This window comes from Eschrichtius robustus, chromosome 1, assembly GCF_028021215.1.
Source record: "Eschrichtius robustus isolate mEscRob2 chromosome 1, mEscRob2.pri, whole genome shotgun sequence".
NCBI lineage: Eukaryota > Metazoa > Chordata > Mammalia > Artiodactyla > Eschrichtiidae > Eschrichtius > Eschrichtius robustus.
Window position 1 is genome coordinate 54,647,658 of NC_090824.1, and position 17,924 is coordinate 54,665,581.

Consider the following 17,924-nt stretch of genomic DNA (forward strand, 5'->3'; position numbering starts at 1 on the left):
TACTCTTTCAAAGGAACTCTGATTTAAAGAAGCCAAAACACCACACCCTTTCTCCTTTTCTACAGTAACAACCTACCACTTGATAAAACAGTCTACAGACATCTTCATTTCCTTCCTGCCTTTGCAATGGAATGAAGAAGGCGTGGACAAGTCATACATTGAAATCCTACTTCTGTCCATTACTAATTATTTGACTTATAGGAAGTTTTTCCCTTCTCTAAATCTTGGTTTTCTCATCTGTCAAGTGACTGTAAAATTAAATACAGCAATCCATGTTTAAATTATAAATGATTACTTATAAATGATCAACAAATTTTGCAGTTCCTTCCTCACCTACCAATTACTCCTGAATTCACGTGTCTGTGCCAAACACTCCAATGAAATTGCCCTAATTAAAGTCACCAAGTACCTCTTACATGCAAAATTAAATGGATACTTGTTTTATAGTACAGCCTCTATCCTAATAATGTCCTCAGTACTTAGGGCTGTTAACTAACCTTCCTTTTAGAACCTTCTTCACCCTGGGCTCCGAGTTACCACTTTCTTGGTTTTCCTCCAAGTCTCTGACTGCTCCTTGATTCCAGCCTGCCCCCAAATGCTAGTATGCCCAATGATTCCACTCTGCATTTTGTTCTCATCTATTTTTATATACTTTCTGTCCAATCTTACTAATACAGCTTGAAATAATAAGCATACTATGACTTTACAACTCTAACTTAAGCCCAAACCTTTTCCCTAAATTTCAGCTTAGTATATACAACTGCCAACACTCTGCATAAAGAAATATAGATTTTAAGCAAAGAGTGTTTTGAAAAACATGTCATTTATCTACACACACTAGTTTATATATATATATACAAATTTTAATCAAAAACACCAAGTTGAGGAGCTAAAATATCTACACCATCTCAATTTGGAACCTTATATACAACATGTCTATAAGTGTGTCACTTTCATCCACAAATCAACACCCTCAGCATTTCTAATCTTTTTTTTTTAAATATTTATTTATTTATTTAGGCTGCACAGGGTCTTGGTTGCAGCACGCGGGATCTTCGTTGCGGCATGTGGGATCTTCAGTTGCGGCATATCAACTTCTTAGTTGCAGCGTGTGGGATCTTTAGTTGCAGCATGCGGGCTTCATAGTTGCAGCATGCAGACTTCTTAGTTGTGGCACGCAGACTCTTAGTTGCAGCACGCGAACTCTTAGTTGCGGCACGCGTGTGGGATCTAGTTCCCAGACCACGGATCGAACCCAGGCCCCCTGCATCAGGAGCGTGGAGTCTTACCCGCTGGACCACCAGGAAAGTCCCAACATTTCTAATCTTGATATTGTCAACCACTAAGTTGCCGAATCTCTTCCACCTACCTTATCTCTTACATTCCACTGGATACTAGGTCCAATTCAGTCTACCTTCTAAATATGACTTCATGCCCTCCTCACTACTCAGCTAGATAAACATAAACCGGTCTTCCAGCCTCTAGTCTCACAGCTTCTAACCCCACCTCAATACTGCTATCAAAAATGTTATTAAAAAGTAAACATGAAAAATAAAATAGTAAACAGGATCATATACCACCCTGCCAAAATGACTTCAATGTTTACCCTGCATTCAGGTTAAAATCCAATCTCCTTGAAGTCTTTCATATTCTGACCTAGCCTCTGACCCAGACCTACCTCTTCAACCTAATTATCAGACATGGTTGTACATGTACCATATGCTCTAACCTTAGAGATTTTTTCCCCAAGTTTCTTAAAACTGATTTAGGCTACTGACACCTGGATTTTTATGGATTTTAAGACTTTCACAGGGACTTCCCTGGCGGTCCAGGGGTTAAGACTCTGTGCTCCCAATGCAGGGGGCACAGGTTCAATCCCTGGTAGGGGAACTAAGATCCTGCATGCCGCATGGCATGGCCAAAAAAAAAAAAAACAAAAAAAAACTTTCACGAACATATGTGAATAACATTGGAAACTAATTTAAATTTTGCAAAATCAATGAATACAGAGGCTTAACTTGACCTATTTTATCACCATGAGAACAAAAATACAGATTGCCTTATTAAAAAAATTTTTAAATGAGGAAGTAACTCTCAAATGTGTAGTATGAAAATGAATAGATTTAATACTCAAATATTAAAATTAAAAATTGTCAAGACATAGATAAGAAACTTGAAATAAGGTAAAACTGAAAAATAACTACTTATAGAACATAAATTTAAAATAACTGGACTTCCCTGGTGGCGCAGTGGTTAAGAATCCTCCTGCCAATGCAGGGGACACAGGTTCGAGCCCTGGTCCGGGAAGATCCCACATGCTGCGGATCAACTAAGCACCTGTGCCACAAGTACTGAGCCTGCGCTCTACAGCCTGCGAGCCACAACTACTGAGCCTGCGTGCCTAGAGCCCATGCTCCGCAACAAGAGAAGCCACCGCAGTGAGAAGCCTGCGCACCACAACAAAGAGTAGCCCCTGCTTGCCACAACTAGAGAAAGTCCGTGAGCAGCAACAAAGACCCAACACAGCCAAAAAATAAATTAAAAAATAAAATACAATAAAAATAAATAAAATAAAATAAAATAATTGCCACATTATATATATAAACTTCTCTCACATGGTGATAAAATATGCATAATACTGAACAGTAATACTCCATTAGCTTTTTCTACTATAAAGCTAATTTACTCAATATAGAATGGCTGAGTGCCTAATACTGGGTTGGCCAAAAAGTTTGTTTGGGTTTTCCCGTAAAGGAAAATACCTATTCCTAGGTATTAAGGCCAAAAAGAATTAAAAATCCTCAGAAAATGACAGACGTGAGGATACAAGAGACATAAATTCAAAACAGTGTTATCAGTGCTAAGATAAATGAAATAAATGTAGGTAGAGTGCTGGCACAAAAGACAAAACAGACACTTCTGTTTAGGTGAACTGGAAAAAGTGTCACCGAGAAAACATTAAGCTGTATGGGTCTTAAGGAATATGAGTTCACCAGACAAATGGAAAGTGGAAAAGGTATTACAGTCATAAAAGCATAAAACATCATTGCCCTTTGGAAAATTATCAGTACTCAGGTTATGTCTAGAGTTTAAGAACTACCAGGGACTGGGCCTGAGGAATTAGATCATATCACAAAAGTACTCATGCTAAGGAGGATTTTAAATTAGATACTTTCTTAGAGATAATGTTCAGTGTATATCCAATATACAAGCCTACACAATAGAAATATTTCTATTACAGCACTTAGTTCCTTTAGCACATGCTTCCTCTTCTACACTTTTGAGCAACTTGAGGGCCAAGTCAATGCATACATATCTTCTTTGGGCCTTTATTCCTACAACTTAAATGCATATCATCTGGTACATGGCAAGCACTAAATAACTGACTTTAAATAGAAGTATATTTGGCAAAAGAAAACATTTCAGCAGTTCTCAAAGCAATTAGTCATGTGAATTAGTTTACTTACATAAACTATAAGATTTACTTATACCAACACTACTTCTGAGTTTGCTATACTCATAAGGAAAGTGGGTCTCATTACATTAAGTGAAAAAGAGTAGATTAAAAAGCAGTATGTGTAATGCAATCCACTAATCTCTATTATACTCATACATGCATTTTTAAAAGCCCAGTGAAATATTAAAAAAAAAAAAATACTACACCAAGAACTCTGGGGCCACGCTGTCTAGGTTCCAATCAGCTTCCAACCACTTACTTATTCTGTGACCTTTTGCAAATACTTTAATCTTTCTTTGCCTCTACTTCCATAAAATGTACATAAATAATAGTATCTATACCTATACCTGGTTTATTGTGATGATTAAATGAGTTATAAGGCACTCAGAACACTGTCTGTATAACTGTTTCCTAGTCATATTTTTTCTTACCAACAATTATTATAATCATATATTTTACCTATATTTTAGACCCTAGAAGAATTGGTTTATGAAAGGAACCCGCTTTGTCCGAGATAACTTTTAAAATCTTTTTTAAAGGCTTTTAAAAAAACATTAAAGGGGCTTCTCTGGTGGCACAGTGGTTGAGAGTCTGCCTGCTAATGCAGGAGACGCGGGTTCGAGCCCTGGTCTGGGAAGATCCCACATGCCGCGGAGCAACTGGGCCCGTGAGCCACAACTACTGAGCCTGTGCGTCTGGAGCCTGTGCTCCGCAACAAGGGAGGCCACGATATTAAGAGGCCCGCGCACCGCGATGAAGAGTGGCCCCCACTTGCCGCAACTAGAGAAAGCCCTAGCGCAGAAACGAAGACCCAACATAGCAATCAATCAATCAAGAAATCTTTAAAAAAAAAAAAAAAAAAATTAAAAATATATTTTTAACTTTTTTAATTCAGTCAACAAATATTCACCAAGCGTCTCCACATGCCAACCCTTGTGTTAATAATCTCTTTCAGCAAGTGTCTCCCTAGGTCATTATACCCTAGAAACCTGCCCACCTCCTCTATTTCATGAAAAACAGAGATGGTATATTCAGAACCACATGCTTTCTGTTTCTAACCTGGGTCTACATAGCTTAGCAAATTGATCCACAGTTCTGTACAAACATTTCATAAAGTTTTCTAATTTGTTAGTAAAGAAAAATTTAGAAAATCACTTACTTAATAACTACCTAAAGTTTACAGACTCTACCACAATAGTAGTTATAAAAATTATGACAGAAGTATGTATGGCAGTTAAGAATAGCAAACATTTATCATTTATCAACACAGTCCTCATAACTTTCTTGTTCAGAAAGACTAAGTCCGTATTAGTGGGATCCTTATTAGTGGGATACTTTGAATATATCAGAAACATGGAAATCACAGTACACAGAACTAGTTGTTTTAACAGCACTCATTAAAACGAAATGATACCAGTCATAACAGATTATCATAGTAGAAAATTAAACTGAAATTATTTTTGATTGTTTGAATATAAACAGGACTTACTACATAAAATACATTCTTTGCTCTTTTGGATACAAGATGTTATGTGAATCACAAGAATGGACCTTTAGTAAATCATTATGTTTTAAATAAGCATCTATTATGTGCCATGTACTGCGTTAACCATAAAGAATAATTAAACTTAGATTCTTTTCTCTCATTCCTTCACTACTCTGAAATATCTTAGACAAAAGACAGGATTCCTATCATTTCCTCACCTATAAAACAGATAAAGAGAACCTTCCGTCTAAAACCAGTAAAGTTCCTAAACATTTTATAAGCTATACTGAAAGTGTCAAAATTTAAAAGTGTATAACTTGTGATTATCGAGCAAGAAAATTTATTCCTGTTTGCGTCTAATGGAATCTTACATTTCAAGAGAATAAGTATCCTCATTATTGGAAATTAATTACCTGAGTAATCACAAAAAAATTTTAACGACCTGATTTTTCCACTCACCTCTGAAAATGATGACTATACAGCTGTGTTGGAATACCAAGAATACGATCATATATAGCTGTAACTTCTCTCAGGTTTCCCTGTTCATTTTCCCAGTTTATATACATTTCCCAGAGTCTGTCAGATCGGAAATCTGTTCCTGCAGCTAGAACAGCATGCTCAAAAGTTCTGAAAAATTAAATTACCTCTAAGTTATCTTTCCAAGATAAAATCACTTTAAAAATATTTCTACACTTTGCAATATATACAAATATCAAATCATTGTCATACTCCTGAAACTAATGTTACACATCAATTATACCTCCATTTCTAAAAAAGCAAAAAAATAAAATATTTCTAAATTTCAGAAGATAATGCTAAATTCAAAATTATATTCAACTTTATACAAGTAGAGATTAAAAGGAAGAAGGAATAGTAGAAAAGTGTATGATAGTTGCTTAAAAAAAAGAGAAAACAAAGGGAATAGGTAAATGTAATTTTATGTAACTGTATATTGTTTTATATGATATAAATTTGCAATGCAAATTACATTGCAAACATATAAGAGTAACACAGTAGACACTAAAATATTCGTTAAACTTGAAATGTCTGTTGAATAGATTCCTTTAGGGCAAAAGACAAAGAGACAAAATTTATCTCACTTTAAGAAATAATTTTCTGGCAAAACAACTCTCCAACAAGGGGTCCAGCTGCCTTGTCAGGTAATGAGAAATATACATATATTTTAAAACTCTCAAAATTCTCTAATTCTAAAATTCCACAGTTACAGTTTACTACAAAATCATTTATTTTAAAATACTTAGCTCATTTGAAGAGATTTCTGTAAGCAATTTTAATCACTGGATTTGATATCCCAATGGGATAAAATTTTAGATACATGTTTTCAAAATAAATATTAGAATCAAGAGGGATTTTTAACAGTATAAACTACACTACCTAAATTAATCTACAACGTTAACTGAATGCCAGTCAAAGCTCTAAGAAATTTTGGATGGAAGAGAAAAAAACAAATTCTAACATTCATCTAGCATACAAAGATGCAAAACATTTTTGTAAAAGTACAAAGCAGCAGGCATTTTCCTGAAAGGTATCAAAAGAAACTAGAAAGCTATAATAATTAAAAGTATGGCACTGGCCTGGTATCGGAAAAATGGATTAACAAAACAGTTCCCAAGAAAACAAAATAGACCTATGTATATGTGAGAATTTAGTATATGATAAAGTATTTTAAATCAATGCACAAAAAAAATTTTTTTAATTTAAAAAATAAAAAATAATAAATCATTGTAGAAAAGACAGACTATTCCAAATGGAAAAAATAAAAGGTTAATCTGTGACTTGCAAAAGACACAAACTAAGGTTAATCTGTTTCACAAAAGACACAAGCTAAATGTCAGGTAAGTGAACTATAAAAAAAAAGCCTATAAAAAGAATTAGAAAAAAATTCAAGATTTATATATTCTTGGCAAGATAGGCACAAAACTCAGAAACCAATAAAAGATTGCAAATTGAACCACAGTAAGAAAAAAACAAAAACAAAACCAAACCTCTATATGATAAAGATACACTAAACAATGATGTGCCAAAACTGGGGGAAATATGTTTAATACACATAAGGCATTGAGAGAACATGCGTGTGTGTGTGTGTGTGTGTGTGGTACATGCACACACGTGTATGTTTGTGTTTGAGATTTTCAAGGGAGTTAAAATACATGTTATTCCTCTGCAGAATCCCAAAATGATTCAGGAAATTAATGCACCAGACACTAAGAAAACTGGAGGTAGCTGGAAGAGGAAGGATGACAGGTAATGAACAAAATGTTTAGACGAAGGTTTGCTTAATGAATGGTAAGAGGCCTTGAACCCACTTTCCTGCTCAGCTATGGGATTTCAGAAGCTAGGTATATGCTCCCCAGGCAGATCAGATGATCCTTCAATGAAGAAACTGCTTGGTATAGGAATAAGATATAAGGATTCCAACACTGGGAGTCCCCCAACAAAACCCTGAGTAGCCACCTGATCATGCACTGTGAAGCCCTTTATGCCAGCTAACAATGTAGTACAGAACTTCCATTCAGTTTATTAGTATTGAATCTTTAACATGAGCAGAAATCCAGAGATCAAACATATCAGATATGAAAACAAGCAAACAAACAAAAAAGAGAAAACAGTGCTGAGGGCAGAGAAAATTTCAACTATCCTTAATACCCTCAAAGAAATGTTAAAAAGATATGCAGCCAGGGACTTCTCTGGTGGTCCAGTGGTAAAGAATCCACGTTCCAATGCAGGGGACCTGGGTTCGATCCCAGGTCAGGGAACTAAGATCCCACATGACGCGGGGCAACTAAGCCAGCGCCTCAACAAGAGAGCCCGTGTGCCTCAAACTACAGAGCCCACACACTCTGCAGCCCACGTGCCACAACTACAGAGCTCATGCGCCCTAGAGCCTGCACTCCACAACTAGAGAGAGAAAACCCGCACACCACAACGAGAGAGAGAAAACCCGCACACCACAACTAGAGAGAAGGCCGTGCACCGCAACAAAGAGCCCGCGTGCCACACTAGAAGATCCCACAGGCCTCAACGAAGACCCCGCATGCCACAACTAAGACCAGACACAGCCATAAATAAATAAATAAATAAATAAATAAATAAATAAATAAATAAATAAATAAATAAATAAATAAAATAATAAATAAATATATGGGACTTCCCTGGTGGCACAGTGGTTAAGACTCCACGCTCCCAATGCAGGGGGCCCGGGTTTGATCCCTGGTCCAGGAACTAGATCCCACACGCATGCCACAGCTAAGAGTTCGCATGCCACAACTAAGACCTGACACAACCAAAACAAAATAAATAAATATTTAAAATAATAATTAATAAATATTTTAAAAAGTAAAAAATTTGGATATTAAGAAAAAAGACATGCAGCCATATAACAAGAATAGGAGGCTATAAGAAAAGGAATATTCAAAGAAGAGGAAAGATTCTTAGATACTAAAAATCTTATGGCAGCTATTAAAAATCCAATACAAGGTTCAAGGAAATACCTCAAAAAGTCAAACAAATCCTAGGAGATTGAGAAAAAGGAAAAAGATAAGAAAATTAAATGATTAAAACAGAAGGTCCAATATCCAACTATTGAAAACAACAGAGAAGACCAAGGAAAAGAAATTATCAAAATAAGAATGAACACAATAATAACATTTCTAAGACTAGAAAGATGTGCTTTAAAGCATCCAGATGGAAAAGGCCCACTAAGTAAGCACAATTAACTAGAAAAAGAAAGTCCACACCAAAGCATTACAATTGCAGTTACAACAAAGATAAAGAGAACATTTTAAAAGCTTCCTTGAAGAAAAACAAGTCACATAAAGAGAATTCAAAAGAAGAATGGTATAATACTTCTCAAAAGCAACACCAGAAGATAGATGGAGAAATGCCTTCAAAGCCCTAAAGAAAAATTACTTTCACCTCAAAATTCTACACCCCACCGGACCATCAATTGTTTCAGACATAAAGATACAAAAAAATTTTTTTCATTCCAAGCATCCTTTATCAGGAAGCTATGGGATGTACTCCTCTAAAAGGCAGGCATGAACCAAGAAAGAGTAGGATCTAACAAGCTCTAATAAACAGAGCTTGAAACCCAGGAAAAAGGTAAAGACATCTCCTAGAATCATGATAATGAGGAAATCCAAAAACTGCTGTACAACAGAATCAGAATACAGCAACCAGTCCAGATTACAGAAGAGGAGGTTCCAGGAGGGCTATCTCCAAGAGGGAGGGAAAAAAATGGAATTTACATTTCTCAGAACATAATTCTCTTTTTGTAATGTTCAGATTAAGTAGAATAACACTAGATACATACATTTTTTAGTTTCAAAAAGTAACTTACATAGATAGCATTTGTACGTGTGGAAAGTCAGTATTAGTACTGACTACTGAAAGTAGCTGTTGGAGGGGGTAGAAAATTTTAAATGTTTAAAGAAAGCCAGACAAATGGGAAAAAGGGGGGAGGGAAGGAAAGGGGTAATTACAGGAAAAACAAAAAGCTATGAAACCTATCCATACTGGAAAGATGAGGACTGGGAAGACAGGGTATAAGTGAACTAAAAATTCTCATCTACCATAACAGAATGATAATGTCTATAGGCAGTGAGAGAGAAGCAGAAAGCAATAGAGTGCTACTGTTATAAACATGTTGGAAAATATCAGAAGAAACGGCTAAAATATTTAGAGAGGTGGAGGGATCACTTTTTGTTACAAGCAGTTTAACATTAACTTTTTAAACTACATGTACATATAAATAATTTGATGAAAATAAAAACCAAAAACACATTTTAAATTCCTATAATCAGTAACAAAGACAATCCAAAAGTAAAATGAGCAAATGACATGAACAAGCAATGTAAAAATGCCTTATACAGACAGCATTTGAAAAGATGGTAAACCAGGATGACCAACCTACAGATATGTGAACTAAGATAATGAAATACTACTGGAGGTTAAAAAAAAAAAAACATGGCGTGACTATGGGAAAATGACTACCCTCATACACTGTGGGAGTTTAAAATTGGTACCACTTTTAAAAGAACATTTGACAAAACATAGCTGCGATTCCCTTTGACACAAGTTCCATTTCTAGAGTGCTCTACATAAACATTGACTTGTAAAGAGATGTTCACTGAAGCACTAATTATTTCCTATAAATAAGAATTTGGTGAAATAAAATATACTACCTTGATACTATAAAACACTCTTGCAATGGTTAAAAAAAATGGTAGGGAGAATTTCTAAAACATTCTGTTAATTTTTTTAAAAAATCAAACAAAAATGTGTAATATGTATACACACATATATGTACATCTATGTGTATCTGAAAGAACACACCCCAAGTAATTAACCATGAGAGGAGAGGGATTGGGGACATAAGGGGGTGTGGAATGGTGGAGGACTTTGTTATGTACATTTTTTAATAATCATGCATAAGTTTACTATGTGTATCATTTTTTTAATAGTGAAAAAGAAAGCTAAACTTTTAGTTTAGCATTCATGAGTAGTTCTATTATCAATATCAGAATACTTGACTTATTTATATCTTTAAATACATTTAAGTATCAGTGTTTCACATACCCTCTTATTGTACTGTTTGTCTCAGGATCACCAGGGTCCAATGTTTCTTTTAAGAAGTTTATATAATGTATCCAAAGGTCAACACTAAGAGGTATTGCCTGAAGCCCCCGGCGATACACCTAAGAAGAAAACAACAAACTGTACTTCAAATATTTAATTATTTCTTAACAGAGAGGCAACACTGTGTTATCCGGTGAACCTTAGAAATACTAATTACTGGAATTTTGTTTAAATAATCTACCATTACCATTTGGGTGGAGGTTGGATAGAACATGGCAATGTTCTGATCCCCACGTGCAGAGTCTTGATCTTCAAAGCGCAGCAGTCCCTGCATTCTGACCGGGTTGTGTGGGCAGGCTTTGGGTTACAGACCATAGGGCACAGACCCATTAGAGCATCAATGACAGCGTCTGACCAAAAATGCAATAAGACGTAGCAAATGTGACTAGCAAACCAACTATATTGTTTGGAAAATGAGAAATAAATGTAAGTGAGAGAAAAGCCCTGCCCTACTTGTTAAGCTGCAGTGTAATACAGAGGCTTGCACTGCAAAGCTTGACAAACTGTAGAGGTTTAACGCACCTGCCAACAAAGAGAGAAAATATTAGCTACAAATGCCACAAGAGTGACAAATGCAAATAAAATACCCTATAAAATTGTTTGACCATAAATCGTAGGTACTGCCAGCCAAAAAAAGTCTCTTTTGTTATTATTTGGCTTACAGTACCTAATGGAGATAACTTTATTCAGTAATGTACGCACCTCATCTGATTGTTTAATGTTGTCATGCCGCTTTTCGAGGTCTGCATACTTTTTCCAATAACCATAGCAATACGGATAGTGTATGAAAAATTTGTCAAACGCTTTCCTGGCAGCCATCAAGTGATTCTGATGAAAATAAAACAAGGTGTTTAAACATCTTGGAAATTTTTGTCACAAAAACTATTATTCCTTTCAACTGTACAGGCATACCTCAGAGATATTGCGGGTTCAGTTCCAGACCACTGTAATAAAGCGTATTATCGCAATAAAGCAGGTCACACAAATTTTTTGGTTTCCAAGTGCACACAAAAATTCTGTTTACACTACACTGTAGTCTATTAAGTGTGCAATACCATTATGTCTAAAAAAACAATGTACATACCTTAATTTTAAAATATTGCTAAAAAATGCCAAAACAATTACAATAGTAACATCAAATACCACTGATCACAGATGACCATAACAAACATAATAATGAAAAAGTTTGAAATACTGCAAGAAATACCAAAAATGTGACAGAGACAGGAAATGAGCAAATACTGTTGGAAAAATGGCATCAACAGACTTGCTCGACGCAGGACTGCCACAAACCTTCAATTTGTAAAAAACGCAGTATCTGTGAAGCTCAATAAAGTGAAGCGCAATAAGACGAGGTATGCCTGTTATTATCTCAAAATAAACGGCAGGCTTAAAAACCACACACACAGCAGCCCTTTTTCCTACAAATGCAATCTTATCCTTTGAAACAGAAGGAACTAATTCTGTCAAACAGCAACGTAATTTTTTTATTTCAGCAATTTTATACACACATACATACACACACCAATTATTACAAACATTAGACTTTGATTCTAATACTTTCCATAATGTACAAATGCTATCAAAATTATTTTTGAAGCTAAAAAAATATTATCTAAAATGTTCTTCAACTTAATCTGAAAATTATAAAAGAGGCAACTTTAATTACAAAACAATAAGGCCTAGTCTGATATTACTTGATTATTCTGTCCCCTCTAATCCCATTTAAATAGTTACTAACCTCCTGTTCTACATATTGAAGCAAATATACCCAGCCTGTAAAATCCTGAGGATTACTTTCTACAGTTTTCCAAAACTTTTCATATTCTGGAGGGAAATTTGCTTCTGTTTCTGTCACTGGAAGGTCCACAGTATTTGCTATTTCATTTTCTTCCGTAGTTGTATTCACATTAGGAGATCCATCAGGTGACTGTTCCATTTCTGTAACATTCATAATCTCAGTACTGAAATCAGTAGACTGATCTACCACTACCTCTGAACTGTTGCCTGTGCTGCCATTATTGGAATTTCTGTACTCATCCATGTGAGAATTTTGCATGGCTGTTTATTTTTTCTTCAGTTAATGATCTGTGGAAACATAAAGAGAAACATCTTCCAAATGTTTATTTGGCATCATCAAAACCACCTTTTAAAAGCCCAAGTTAGCTATTAAAGGAATATATTAATTTGATTCTTGAGCTCTCCTGTAAGTCATAATCAGAAGGTTTATTAGTTTTTATATTACAAATTAAATTTTACAACAAATTTTCCAAAATTCTGCCAGTTTATTGTTGACTGAGTAAAAACTAGCTCCTTCATCTATAAAACAGTGAGTATTGAGCCTGCTCCCTAAAGAAGCAATCATATCTAGAATTCAGTGTTCCTTAGCTAGCTAAGAATCTAAATTTTAATGTCTGAATGCTATCTTGCTACCAATCCTGAAAAACAGCAATATCTTTAATATCTGTTCTGGAGGCTTTAGCTAACAAAACAAATTCTGGTCATGGATATAAATGTTTCAGAGGGAAATTCATAACTTAGCTCAGGATAGATTTTTAAGAAGGTTATACTGTTGAAATATATCTATAAATTTTAAATCCTAGCAGCTAGGTTTGATTTTATTATAGAAGATACACATTAAGGTTTTAAAATTAAAGAGTGATTTTTAAAATGAATAAGTGTTACTAAAAACATAGCTATAAAAGAAATAATAATAAAAAAATAAAAATAAAAACACAGTTATAAGGGAATTTCCCTGGCAGTCCAGTGATTAGGACTCTGTGCTCTCACTGCTGGGGCCCCGGGTTCGATACCTGGTCAGAGAACTTAGGTCCCAGAAGCCACGCAGCCAAAAAAGAAAAAATCATAAAAAATGTATTTATGAAAATTTTACCATGTGGATGGTTACTTCATAAAGTCTTTTAAATTAAGTCATCTTATGGTTAAGGCCATAAAATAATAAGGAATTATTCTTTTATCCTGTAAGGTAATACTACAATATATTTTCACAATTCACTTCATCTCTTCCACTAACAGTTTAAATGGAAACTGAATCATTAAATTATAGGGCATGTCTTCTTTTTAAATAGGGATTATTCTCAAAACTAAACAGACCATAAAATTGATTTACTCCTAAAATACACTCAAAATACATGATTAGTTAATATAGCACAATATAATGTAAAAAAGGATTAAGACTAAATGAATTCAAAGAAATAAATGCAAGTGTGACCAATAAACATATGAAAGGACTGAATCTTTACTAATAAAGATGTAAATTAAAACAATGAGATATCAAATTGGCAACAAAAAGATGTTTCTGGAGGACAGTCGCACAAAATATACCAAATGGCAATTGTGCATATTTTATGTTATGTAAATAATCAGATAAAAAACATTTATTTGTTTAAAAGCATTCACTAGAACACTATCATAGCGAAAAAAGAGGGTAGTATTAAAAACACTGCTTTAGCAGGTGGCATATTTGTACAATGGAATAATAATAATTTAAAAGGAAATATGTGCACCTGTCTTGATATAGAAAGATAACCACTACATATATATTATATGCATGCTACACACAGATCTGTAAGGATTTATACCAAATTAAAATACACTAACAATATTAGTTGGTGTTAATGGCTGTTCTCCCCATATAACTGGGCTGACGCTTTCTTCTTCTGGCTTATCTGCAATTATTTAACTGAAGTTGAAAAAAAAAAAAAAGGAGGTATTTTGTTTCATTTGTTTTGTTTTTAAGAAAAACCAGCTCCAGATATGACATGCCAGTGGTTGGCTGGATACAAAATTTTTTTTTTTGCAATTTTATGCCTCCTTTAAAAATCTGGGTTTCTCTATAGTCTACACAACCTAGCTCCACATAATAGTCACTTAGTAAGCTATTTTTTTAAAAATACAAATTCATTGGCCCCAACGCCAATGATTCTGAATTCTAGGCTCAGGCCCAGAAAGTTGTACTTCTACCATGTTCTCTGAATGATTCAGAGGAACAGAAACTTATTCATGGGTAAACTCTGAACAATGGAACTGTTGCATCAAAGACCTGTGTATATTAAATTTGGGAATACGCTGACAACTTATCTTTAGGAAAGTTGTACCAGTTGTACCATTTGACAAGACACTTTTAGTTGACTATCCAACATTCCCTCTCACCATCTTCTCTCACCATCTTCCTAATAAAACATTGTTTTGGTTCAGAGCAGCAATATACCTAACCCCATGTAAGGATTATGAGTCTGAAAAGCACATCTGCTGCAGAGCTCTGGGAACAATTTTGCTTTTCTGATAAAAGGGACAGTCAACAAATAGTGTAGGCTCTACCACTTTCTTCTTACTTTGAATGTGAACATATCTGAAACAACTTGTATTCACAAAGCAGTCAAAAGAACTGGCCAGGAAAATTAAGAAATGCCAGCCCTGACATCATCAAGCTGCTAATAACACAATGCCAGCTTCATACTGTGTAAGAAAATAAGTCCCTATTTGCTTAAACTAGTATCAATAGATGAGTTTTTCTATTACCTGCAGGAAAATGCATTCCTAACTAACCCACTAATGAGATATGGACATGAGAATGTCCATTTTTCCATCTCCTCTTGTCAGCACTAGGTATCATGAAACAATTTTTGCTCATCTGATTAAAAAAAGGAAAAAAGAGAGTAGTACCTCATTTTGATGTGCACTTCTTTAACTACAAGGATGTTGAATTTCCTTTTTTTCCCTTAAATACTATTTCACATCCTTTGTCTATATTTTCTTTTTTCCAATTTATTTTTTTATTTATTTATTTTTGGCTGAGTTGGGTCTTTGTTGCTGCACGTGGGCTTTCTCTAGTTGTGGCGAGTGGGGGCTACTCTTCGTTGTGGTGCGTGGGCTTCTCATTGCGGTGGCTTCTCTTGTGGCGGATCACGGGCTCTAGGCGTGCAGGCTTCGGTAGTTGTGGCTTGTAGGCTCTAGAGCGCAGGCTCAGTAGTTGTGGTGCACGGGCTTAGTTGCTCCGTGGCATGTGGGATCTTCCTGGACCTGGGCTTGAACCTGTGTCCCCTGCATTGGCAGGCGGATTCTTAACTACTGCACCACCAGGGAAGCCCTGTCTATATTTTCTACTGCATTTTTTATGAATGGTTTGCACAAGCTCTCTGTAAACTAGAAAATGACACACATTGTAAAACATTTTTGAGTTTGTCTTCTTACTAGTTTTAGATTTTTCTGTGTGTATTGAAGGCATCTTTTAAATTGTCATGTAGATTTGAAATCTGGATTTTAAAATATGTCCATTATTTCAAAATGCAGTATGAAGCAAATTTTTTCCCAAGAAAGGATAAATTTAAAATGTTAAATCAAGTGAACTTTGAGGCTGAATGCCACTGGAAGAATTAGTTATAACCAGGTAAATCTAGGGAATATTTTTTAAAAAGGAGAAGAAGAAGAAGAGGGAAAGGAGAAGAAGGAAAGTGGGGGAAGGTCAGGTGGGGACAAAAAAAAGTTTTCAACACTTGATGCATATCCAGCACTATACTACATTCCTTGTAGAGAATACATAGGTATAAGATAAGGTCCTCATTCTAAGGCTTATTAACTATTAGTAGTTGGAGAGCGATAAAAAAAACATGCAAAACAATTAGAGGGACAGACAAAATTTCAAATGAAACAAAGTCAAAGTTTAGAAAAATCAACTGAAAATTATAGGCATCTAGCAAACCTTCATGAAATACAGAATTTGGTCTTCACTTTGAAAAACTATAGATTTTGGAACAATAGCGAAAGAACGATAAATTATTCCAAAATAGCGAATAGCCCACTTGACTTGACAGAACAACCCTTCTTATTAACAGTAGACAAGAAGACGCAAATTAGGACTGGTTCCAAGACAAGAAGGAAATAAGACTGACCAGAATGAAGAGGGTCTGCATTGGGGAAGTGAAATGAAAGTAAGCAGCGTGGAGAGCAAGAGGAATCTGAGAAGAAATAATACAACCAAATCTAGTTGGTACACGATAAAGGACAATCCCAAAGTTTCAATATTAGACTACCAGAAAAAATAATTCCCTTCTACTTGAATGACTGATTATTGTCATAAACTTTCCAAGTTTACCAGTTGAGACCCTAGGAAAAGGCGCAGAAGCTTTTCAACTTATTTTGGTCTCTTTTGCCCCCTCCTTTAAAGAAAAGACACATTTGAAGACTAATTTTCCAGATACAAATTAGTCATTATTTTGTATCTTTTTTTCAAAGCATACTGTCAAAAAAACAAATGGAAAGTTGTTAGTTGATACACTCTGATTCATTTATTACCTGTCCTATTCTAACTGCATACTTAAGTGGGACATAAGGGTTTCTTCTGGAATCAGCAAATTTACCACACCCCTGGATCTTCAGAAATGATCAATTACTCCACACCCTCCAATTACAGTGTTATAAAAAGAGTTAAGAACGCCAGCCTTACCCTTAGGGAGATCATTTTTCTGATTACTTCAAAAAATTACATGGCCAAAAGAAAAATACACTAAAGTTATTTTTTAATAAGTTATTCTAACATATACTTCATAATGTGGCAATTACTAGTACCAGTTTATTCTTAACAACCACCAATAACTTCCAACTAGCAACATAAAATGGCAAAGGGGTAAAAAACAACTATCAAAAGGAAGAAAACAACAGTGTGGTACTGGCATAAAGACAAACAGACCAATAGAACAGAAAGCCCAGAAATAAATGTTGGACAAGGGTCCCAAGTTCACTCAATGGGGAAAGGACAGTCTCTTTAACAAATGGTGCTAGGAAAACTGGATATTCACATGCAAAAGAATGAAGCTGAATCCTTATCTTACAGCATATACAAAAGTTAACCCAAAATAGATTAAAAATCTAAACGTAAAACCTAAAACTATAAAACTCCTAGAAGAAAACATACGGGAAAAGCTTCATGATATTGGACTTGGCAATGATTTCTTGGCTATGATACCAAAAGCACAGGCAACAAAAGCAAAAACAGACAAATGGGGCTACATCAAACTAAAACTTTCATGCATCAAAGGACACAATCAACACACTTAAAAGACAAACAGCAGGGCTTCCCTGGTGGCGCAGTGGTTGAGAGTCTGCCTGCCAATGCAGGGGACACAGGTTCGAGCCCTGGTCTGGGAAGATCCCGCGTGCCACGGAGCAACTGGGCCCGTGGGCCACAATTACTGAGCCTGCGCGTCTGGAGCCTGTGCTCCGCAACAGGAGAAGCCGTGATAGTGAGAGGCCCGCGCATCGCAATGAAGAGTGGCCCCCACTTGCCGCAACTGGAGAAGGCCC

General features: G+C 35.3%; 1 protein-coding gene across 6 annotated transcripts in view; it reads right to left on the reverse strand.

Annotated features, from left to right (window-relative positions):
• The window catches only part of PRPF39 (pre-mRNA processing factor 39), a 36,287-nt gene that overhangs the window by 9,018 nt on the left and 9,345 nt on the right, over positions 1–17,924 (reverse strand). For 2 of the 6 annotated variants that reach the window (XM_068545808.1, XM_068545768.1), the window contains exons 2-5: positions 12,343–12,689; positions 11,304–11,429; positions 10,542–10,660; positions 5,403–5,570 (exon numbers count right to left, since the gene is read on the reverse strand). In XM_068545808.1, coding sequence (XP_068401909.1) covers positions 5,403–5,570; positions 10,542–10,660; positions 11,304–11,429; positions 12,343–12,660 — 731 coding nt within the window. In that variant the 5' untranslated portion in view covers positions 12,661–12,689. Of the gene's footprint in view, positions 1–5,402; positions 5,571–10,541; positions 10,661–10,788; positions 11,430–12,342; positions 12,690–17,924 lie in introns of those variants that run through there. The other 4 variants (XM_068545800.1, XM_068545791.1, XM_068545783.1 and 1 more) reach the window with 4 other exon arrangements.